The 9,863-nt window shown below is 35.3% G+C and overlaps 2 protein-coding genes and 1 long non-coding RNA gene across 3 annotated transcripts; 2 read left to right on the forward strand and 1 right to left on the reverse strand.

The window, feature by feature from the left end:
- Positions 1-947: 947 nt before the first annotated feature.
- On the forward strand, positions 948-3,483 carry LOC129873076 (uncharacterized). The gene is made up of 2 exons (XM_055948078.1): positions 948-2,534; positions 2,917-3,483. The coding sequence occupies exons 1-2, from the start codon at positions 1,143-1,145 to the stop codon at positions 3,280-3,282; spliced, it is 1,758 nt and encodes a 585-aa protein (XP_055804053.1). The 5' UTR covers positions 948-1,142; the 3' UTR covers positions 3,283-3,483.
- A 1,409-nt stretch (positions 3,484-4,892) lies between these two features.
- On the forward strand, positions 4,893-5,655 carry LOC129873078 (uncharacterized). Its single transcript, XR_008762646.1, has 2 exons — positions 4,893-5,034; positions 5,107-5,655. It is a non-coding gene; the product is annotated as an uncharacterized LOC129873078 (long non-coding RNA).
- Positions 5,656-6,208: 553 nt separating this feature from the next.
- On the reverse strand, positions 6,209-9,047 carry LOC129873077 (autophagy-related protein 8C-like). The gene is made up of 6 exons (XM_055948079.1): positions 8,777-9,047; positions 8,580-8,642; positions 7,548-7,603; positions 7,402-7,454; positions 6,579-6,697; positions 6,209-6,507 (listed from the first exon to the last, which is right to left on the reverse strand). Exons 2-6 carry the CDS (start codon positions 8,614-8,616, stop codon positions 6,401-6,403), a joined length of 372 nt encoding a protein of 123 aa, XP_055804054.1. The 5' UTR covers positions 8,617-8,642; positions 8,777-9,047; the 3' UTR covers positions 6,209-6,400.
- Between the last annotated feature and the right edge of the window lie 816 nt (positions 9,048-9,863).

Genomic DNA, 9,863 nt, shown 5'->3' on the forward strand with positions numbered 1-9,863 from the left:
AACCTTTAAAAATTCAATAGGACATGGCTCTCATCTAATAGATGTGTACTTAGAATCCAAAATATTCATATCCCCGTAATTCAGATTAAAGTTTCCATAAAAGTCGCGTCTATTGGCCTAACAGTGCTTGGCGTACTTCACTTTTGTGGAAAGACTAAATTGCCCTACCATATAGTACTAGAATATTATCTTCCTTTTTAATTTAAGAAAATTACTCTACTTACTAATACGAGTGATCCCAAGTCCATTTGGATTGATTATTGATCAAAATTAAAATTAAATTAATTTAATTAATTTTAAAATTATTAAAACCAAATCAAATCAAATATACATTCATCGGTTTAATTGTTATCGGTTTCAGATTGATTTGATTTTATTCGATTATTAACCAGACACAAAACTATAAAAAATATTGGTTCATTCAAAAGCGAAAAAAAGACAATAATTCATTTAAATTGTTTTGTTTTTGTGCTATCTTTAGTCTTATAATTCTTATATCAGAACTTTAATTATATTTAGCTTTATATTGTTAGTTAATCAAATATACTAAACAACATTAACTAACTAAATAATGCACAAGTTAATAATATGATTGTACAAATAAAAGACACATCATACCTTGCTATTTTAAATTAGTGTGCTGCACGTTTTACATAAATAAATATTCATAAAAAATAATATATTATATATATAATTATAAAAAATATGTATATAATTTGTCGGTTCGATTTAGTTATTTATTCAATTTTTTAAAAATAAAATTAAAACCAAACTAATTATTATCGATTTTTTAAAATATAAAGCCAAATCAAACTAAATTAAATAAAAAATATTTTTTTTAATTTAGATTGATTTTAATCCAAACCGTGACAACAAGTGCATATTTATAAAAAAAATGTTAAAAAAACGTTTCTTTCTTTGAAAATTTTATGGATCACACTATTTGAGTCGTCCTATTTACTCCCCCTCCCTTTCTCTAAAGAAATGTACTTATGAAGCCCATTCAGAAAATTAAAGGACCACTTTGCCCTTACCTTTTCTCGTTCTTCAATAACATTCCATTCCAGAATCATACTCCATTCTTTCCTTTACTTAGTTACCCCTAACAAAATCTGCTTTCCCAATTCTCAATTTCATGTAAAATGTCGAGACCGGCGGCAACATCACCGACGACGACGACGATAAAACCAGAAGATTACACACATAGCCCTGTACATTACGCCGTCGTTTTAGGAGATCACTCTACTCTAAACAGACTCGTCGCTTCTCTTCCTCGAATCGCCGATCCAACTCAGATACAAACCGAGGCCGACTCGATTGCTCAGGAACGAATCGCTGAAAAAATTACCGCCGTACTTGACCGCCGTGACAACCCTAAACGTGAAACTCCACTACACCTCGCCGTCCGTTTGAATGACGTGTACGCTGCTCGGACACTTGCCGTTGCCGGTGCAGACATTTCGCTACAGAATGCTGCTGGTTGGAATGCTCTACAGGAAGCTATTCTTCGGAGATGCTCCGACGTCGTTTCGATTCTAGTACAGCATCATCATTTAGGTGCTTGGTACAAGTGGCGCCGCCGTCTACCTCGCCTTGTTGCTGTTCTCCGCAGAATGCGTGACTTCTACATGGAAATTTCTTTCCATTTCGAGAGTTCTATTGTTCCCTTCGTTGGAAAAATCGCGCCTTCTGATACGTATAAGATCTGGAAATGCGATGGTAATCTTCGAGCAGATACATCTTTAGCCGGTTATGACGGCTTGAAAGTTCAGCGAGCTAATCAGAGTTTTCTCTTTCTCGGTGACGGGGGCCGGAATTCTGATATTCCGGCTGGTTCATTGCTAGTTTTGAACCACGATGACCGTAAAATGTATGATGCTTTTGAGAACGCTGGTTCTCCTTTGAGCGAGTCCGACGTTGCGAGTTTTTGTAATCAAACAAGTGTCTATCGTCCTGGAATGGACGTGACGAAATCTACACTAGTTGGTCGTACAAATTGGAGAGGGCAAGATAAAACGGAGAACGTCGGTGAATGGAAAGCCAGGGTTTATGATGTGAATAATGTTGTTTTCAGCTTCCGATCGCGGAAAATTTCCGCAGCTGAAAGCGAACAAATTCTACCATTAGACTTAGAACTAGAAGAGGACTCCGAAGACGGTTTCCTTGTCGCAGAGAATCCACGGTTTAGCGTCTCAACCGCCGCTGCCTCTGTCGGAGAAAGTAACAAACAAAGACGCCACAGCAGTTTCACTCGAGAGGAAAGGGATTTCGTTACCGTTTCTCGAAAAAGTGTCGATATTATACCGGAGCCACGGCGGAGAGCGGCGGCGATACCGGTTGCACCGCCGCCAAATACGAAGGAGAAGGAGTATGTGAAGAGCCTGAAGCCGTCAGTTTGGTTAACGGAGCAGTTTCCGTTGAAGACGGAGGAGTTGCTGCCGTTACTTGACATATTAGCCAACAAAGTCAAAGCCGTTAGACGAATGAGAGAGCTGTTAACCACCAAGTTCCCTCCGGGGACATTTCCAGTAAAGGTAAGGGTTAAAATTGGTATTTTAGTTTTAAAATTCTGAGGTCCCACGAGATTCTCATTTCTTCTGATGAAAGCTTTGATATTGTGTTTCTGTTTTTTCGCTCTTTATTTCTTCTTTTCATGCACAAGCGTCTGTTTTGCTTCTGCTCCTGTGACACTTTTCCTAGTGTTTAACGCAAAGAACCTTCCTGGGACCCACTTTAATTACAATTGATGCTGTTTGAAATAGATTTTTTCAAAAATATGCGTCAAATATAAAAAAAAAAAAAAATTACAAAGAAGTCAGAGGTATCAACAGGTAATATTTATTTTATCTAGATATATGATAGTAATTTTTCGATGAATGTGGCTAACGACAATGATTTTGTTTTGGGTGATGACAGTTGGCAATACCAGTGGTTCCTACAGTGAGGGTAGTAATCACATTCACAAAGTTTGTCGAGTTGCAACCAGTTGAACAGTTCTACACTCCATTTTCAAGTCCAAGGCATCTTCTTCATGGTGGTGGTGAGAATGAAAGTTCAGGCAGCAATTACTACTCCCTTCCTTCAACGTCGTCTTCGTCATCATCGTCGTGGCTGTCGAGGAGCAATAGCCGTTCATGTTCGACTAGCAAGCTACCACAGCAGAGCAGTAATGGAGCACAACAAGCAGATCCATTTGCCATACCTGGTGGTTATAGTTGGAGTAGTTTTGATGTGAAAAATAGAAAAATGAAGAAATCCAAGTCTACTAGGAAAACCAAGTGACTGTACGTCTTACTAGTTATTCTTTTAACATGGAATGTGATCGATCAACTACTCTGTTTTTTGAATTACTTGCTAATTTCTAATATAGTTTTGTAGATATGGAGGAGAATCTAACTTTGAATCTCCTAAACTCTTGTTCTTGGATTCTCAATTCTCATAGTGGTCATTCAATTGAGTTTCTCAATCTAATCGTAGAATTTATCACAATTATTGAATGGAAATAATAAATTCTTTCATGAAGTGCTTTGACTTTGGAGAAAAGTTCATCATTGCTGAGTCTAAATGTCAATCATCTTGCGTGACAAAAGCTGAGTTTCTTATCATCATATAGAAGAGTACGTACTATGGCGTGGGAATAGAAGGCCTGCAAATATTGTGGGGGTTTGGAGTTTTGCAATGTGACACGAGGCCATGTTAGAAGGGCTATTGTGGGGTTTAACGTGTAATTGCTGTTGCTCAAAGCAAAGACATCTTTTTTTTCCCGACAAAGCAAAGATATTTTGACTTGATATTTTTCAATAATTAGCAACTACCACTTATGATTTAAGAGGTATAAATAGGGGTTGGATTTTTTCTCCATACCTCAAGACTTTATGTATTTAATCATTTTGACATCAATTTTATGTCAAAGAAAGGTTTTACTATAGGTCTCTTTTCTCTGCCTCTCAAATCAATGATACGATAAGATTAGTAACTATTGATTTAGCTTTATGGTACACTGGGACCTATCTTACAAAACCAGAACAAGTGAAAATTTAAGTTTGAGAATTTCCATTATAACATTCTTATGATTCTATCCTGTCATGCATGTATTGCATCTTTTTCTTTTTTCACTTGACTGGATAAGTTGCAGAGTTACTTCTTATAACTTCTCATGCTTGTAAAATTTTATATGGAACAACAAAAGTCAACTAAACAATGGGATGGTTATTTGGAAGAGAGAATTCGTAACCTATATATGAAGTATCCAATAATGTCTGAAGTGCAACAATTCCACCTTTGAATGAAATTTGAAGTTCAATGACTCTATCAATAGGGTAGTTGAACCAACACATTCAAGAGTAGACAGGAAATGGTTGGAAGAGTTAATTTGTAGTTCCACTATTATTTCAGTTTTGCAATACAAAAGGCTTTCATTTACTTAATCCGGAATCGTTGCAAAAACATTTTAAATTCAAGAAATCTTAGCCACTCTTATGCTGCTTCTTATAATAATCATTATAGTTATGTAAAAGGTTATTCAGTCAGAGAATATACCTAAGAGTAAATATGTCTACACGATAATTCTACACACTATCTATTTCACATATTTAATTCTGCTGATATGACTTCTGTTTTAACACAATATATATCACCTCAATCAAAAACTTAGATGAGGAAGCAAGCATGAGTGGTAGTGGGGTTGGGGAGAGGACAACAATTTTGTAGCAAGTGTTTGTCATATCAAGGAAAAGCCAAAGCATCACTCTTACTTTTGGTTAACTAAATCCTTCCACTTCATCCACTAAAATTTCTACTTTTATACACAACTATTCAAGAGGTAGGTAGGTGATAATAGAGAACCTTTTAACCTTTTTCGTCATAGAAGAATAAACTAATAATCCCCAATAATGTTTGCTTCAAGAGAAAGTAACCTTGTGAGTTAGCTAGCAAGTCTTCTATAAAAGGAACACAAATGTTTAAGAGACATCCAATATCCTTAGCTCTCCTCTTACTAGTTCAGAAATTCTACTAATTACAAGCTCTAACAAAGTAAAATCCTCAATCCCTTCTATGTTTTCTCTTTATTCTTTACAAATTAATCTTATCTTGTGTTGTTGACAGGATTCATGGCTAGTGATGGACCAAGTTGGGCAGATCAATGGGGTGCAGGAGGGATAGGTGCCATGGATGAAGATGACAGCTATTATAAGAGCAACAAAGACAGTGAAAATAAGAAGAAAGCCACTACTTCTTCATCATCAGCAGGAATTGGCAAAGTCAAAGCAGTGGCAGTGGCGGGTGCACACAAGGTGAAAAATGGTCCTTCCATGTTCATCAAATGGGTTAGGAGCAAATCCCAAAAGAAAAATTCCTCCATTTCATGAAATAGAGAAGGATTAAAGATTATCTAGTCTTTATCTTGCCTTCTGTAAGAGGATTTCAGATCAAACATGTCTATTTGGGGGGGCTTCAAATAGAGATCATGGATTGTTATGCTTCATTTATATCTCGACTTGTTTAGGTTTAACCAATTTCATTTGGTTAGTGTTGTTAGCTCCTGGTAGTGTCTTGTTTCGGGGTGAGTTTAAGTACCATGCCCTGATGGTGTCAAGAATATGTATGCAATCAGACTACTAATAAGGTAAATAATTACAGATTAAGTCTCTCTAATATGGGTTAATTGGTGTCCGACTAAAAAGTTTAACTAATTATTACAAGTCAAACTATACTAGTATAAATTATTACATTCTCAGAGCATATATCTTAGATCCTAGAGTGACATGCAAATAAAACAGAAACTTAGGACATATATCTTAATCATAGTCTAATTTATCCTACATTTGGAGTTGTTCTTTTTTGATAACCATGGACCACGGTGTCTGGTGTCAACTACTTTCACAGGGATCACCTAATGTTTTTGTGTCTGCTAGGAACAAAACCTTAAACCACATGCTTCTCTAGTCACTTCATATCCTTCAGTGCAAACGTTTGGGGTTCTTTACATGATTTAAAAGTACGGAAAGGAAGAGAAATATCAGGCTAATGAGAGTTAATTGCTAGTAAGATGTGATCTTAGCCAGAAGGTAAAGGTATTAGTTTCTGACAAACACCATGCTTAAACTATAGGCTATTCTTCCAAATCAACATCAAGTACTAGAGAATACTGATGAGTCAAATGATGCAGTAACTGTTGTTGGGTTCATAAACACTAAAGGAAAAGCAATTAATCATAGAAAGATCAACTTAATTAGATGAAATGCACTATAAGATAAGAGATCAAGAGTTGTCATATGTAAATTATAAGGTTATTCCAAAGAGGACGACAAATTTGATTTTATGTGTGGAATGCAAACCAACGACTACAGTAAGCTGTCCATGACGAAATCAAGGAAATGTCAGATTTACAATTGAGATATTAATTTCCAAGCTCAACGAACCCAAATGTATTTTCTCCACTGTATGTCATGTAGAGAAATCCATCTTCATCCTTATTTTCCTCATAGATTGCAGACATCAGAGCAGCTGAAATGAAAGAAGATGTGATTAAACAACAATCCTAACCAGTAAATGACCTACACAATCTCACTGCTTACCTGTCGGAGGCAATGTGTTCTTGACAAAGACAAAGATGGCCTTCTCAGCACCGAGCTTGATCCTTTTCCGCACGACATAAACAAACTGGCCAACAGTCAAATCAGCTGGGACGAGGTATCTGCATCACAAGTTAAGACAACTGAGCATTACTAGAGAAGCTACAGCAATTCAAACTTATCTCCTCATGTGTTAGATCCATAAACGACAACAACAGTATTGGATGCTACTAACATACCAACATTTTGACCAATAATGAACACTTAACATACTCGCCAATTCACTAAATTACTCCATTTTCCACACACAATTCCATTCTCCATGGAAAGAAAGCGAGCACATGCATTCAATTATTTAGTTACAAGACCCCTCATGTAAGGACAACACCTTAATTGAATTTTGAATTTATCATAAAAGCATAGCATCTCCAATCAACCTTTGTGGCCAATTCTCCTCATAGTTGTTGTTATTAAAAACACTTCTCCCCAATCTGATAAAGTGGTAAGAAAGATGAATATCAACATACCTTGGGAAGCTTGCTGCATTTATAAAGTATAACCACCCCCTACTTCCCATGATAATATCCTAATCTCAAACTAATAGATGGACAAACATGACGCACCAAAAACATGCATATTCCAGCTATCTAAACCAAGGATTTGATATAAAACAAGGATGCAACTTACCTACAGCACATGCCAAAACACAATCAATATACTTGGATTCTGTTGACTTAATTACCTTAGGATAAAAGCTCAGAAAAACACTTATTCTGAAAACTGAACGTCAAAAACATCTAGGTAAAAAAGGAATGTAGCAACTTACTTCTTCTTATCGATGTCAGGGACATCACTCTTCTCTGCCTTCTCAACAATCACCTAAATTAAGAAACATGAGTGTCAGAGAGAAACTAACAAGAGTACTAGGTGTGACTTGATGCCAAGACTTTCTTGGAATAACAAAGATCATACCGGAATTCGATCAGGATACTTCTCTCGGATGCGAGAAGATTCTGACTGCCTCCTCTCTATAAACAAAACCAAATTTTGCAATCATCAGAATTTACACCTCAAATACTAGTTTTTTGGTTTTATACTTTCATAAAATGGGATACACTTAGGAGAAATCTAGAAAAGCTGAAAAGTAACCCTCGAGTGCATAAACTTTTCAGTAATTCAAAAGAGTGCATAAACAATTTTTATCAATAAATCAAATATCAGCAAAAGAATGGCACATTTTTCTTATTTATAAGTATATGCACACTTAAAGAAGAAAAAATAAGCCAATCATGCAAACTCTAACATGAGAATAGCATACTGTAAAGTAAACTTGTTCCAAAAGAGCATGCTGAATACAAATTTTCGAGACTCAATGCCACAGAGAACACTCAAAAGGTAATTTTCCAGCTCAAAATTCTCAAACCAGATATCACCATACTCAGGTAGAATAAAAACAGAACATAGACCAATATAACAGGATAATAACGGCTTCAATTCTGAGTTTTTTCCGGAGAGCACTAGATGTTATAAATGTCAATGAAGGGAGATAAACCTCGTATATGCACACTCAAACAGTTCAAGTCTCATTGTTGCCTCACCATATAACGAATTTAATCAATTAACAAACCTATAAAATCACCAGAAGAATTAATAGCATCGAACAACTTGGATACAAGAGGGTAAAGTGCATATCAATCCCCAGAAACCCTACAACATATCCCAGGAATGATCCCTATCAAGTTTTTCAGCATGATCAACAACATAGCCAGTGTAATCCCACAAAGTGGGGTCTGGGAAGGGTAGGTGTACGTAGACCCTACCTCTACCCACCCAGGAGGATTTTTTTTCCAGAATGGTCAAAACAACAAATACTTGAACTATGATCATCTAATAAGAAACTTCAAGAAAGACACATAAACAAGGACACATACACACAATCAAACTTCTTGTAGTAAAATTAAAACAATACAACAAAACTGAATTACAAAGAAACAAAAAAAATACCCAAAGGGTGTTCAAGCTTGAACGAACTTTTGGCCATGACAAGACTGAAACTTTGATCTCTATCTGCAAAATTTCAGACAGATAAACAACATCAGAATCAAAGAAACCCTTTCATACACACACAAAAATACACTATAATGGACTATAGAAATCAGCAAAAAGTTCAATTCACGCAAGAGGGTATCTTTAAATCGTACCAAAAGAGAAGAAAATCGAATAATTGAAAAGGGTTTGTGATCAATTTCTGCCTATTTAAAGGGAAAGATAAGAAGGGTATTTTCGTGGGAAGAGGAAACTGCTTAGGTTTTTTCTAATCAATTGAACAAAGTTTGGATTCACAAGGAAACTCCATTTACAAGTATTTGTTTCGCTTCCTACTCTGTTCGGTGAGAATTTCTCGGATCAATAATACGACGTCGTCCTACTGCCTTGATTGGTTAAAACGACTACGTTTTGAGATTCATTGGCTTTTGAGTGAGGATATTGTTTTGCTCATCTAAAATAGGGGTACCTAACCTATTTGATTTACAATTCCCACGTACAAAGTCCAAGTAAAGAATATGTAAATAATCTCTAAATTAATCCAATTCTTTTTCTTTCTTTCTTCTAAAAAAAAATAGGAACACGGAAAATGAAGAGAGGATTATAATATAGAAAAATTGAAATAGTCAATTAACTGAGCTAATAACATTCTATTTGGATGATGGTTTCTTATAGTTTCATAATGTATGGTACTGTACAGTACAGTACAAAACTATGTTTGGATAGACGGTATGATTTGCTATTATTTAAGAAAAAATTACCAAATTACACACCTTATATTTCTATATTTTTAATTATTCCCTACCATTTGTAAAAATTTCAAAAATCCCTCTTCTGATACATAGGAATGATGTTGATACATAAGTCTTTTTCATGATACATCGCTAGTTGATACAAACCAAACACAAAATGTATCAGTAAAACATAAGTTTTACTACTATTTTTGTTGTGTTCATGATATATTAGGTGTTATAAGCTGATTCATAAGTTTTATTGATATTACAATGTTTGATTTGTATCAACTAGCGATATATCATGAAAAGGACTTATGTATCAAATCGCGATGTATCAGCGTCATTCGTATGCATTAGAAATCTGAAAAAAGAGGGAATTCGAGTAATTACCAAAAAAGTCGGGATAAATTGTAATTGAGCTTTTTCACTATGGCATTTAAGTAAAACACCCATTATTTAATGATGATTTTGTTATTTGGTTTGACTGTATGGTACTGTATTGTAACTG

Source organism: Solanum dulcamara, chromosome 11 (assembly GCF_947179165.1).
Source record: "Solanum dulcamara chromosome 11, daSolDulc1.2, whole genome shotgun sequence".
Taxonomy (NCBI): domain Eukaryota; kingdom Viridiplantae; phylum Streptophyta; class Magnoliopsida; order Solanales; family Solanaceae; genus Solanum; species Solanum dulcamara.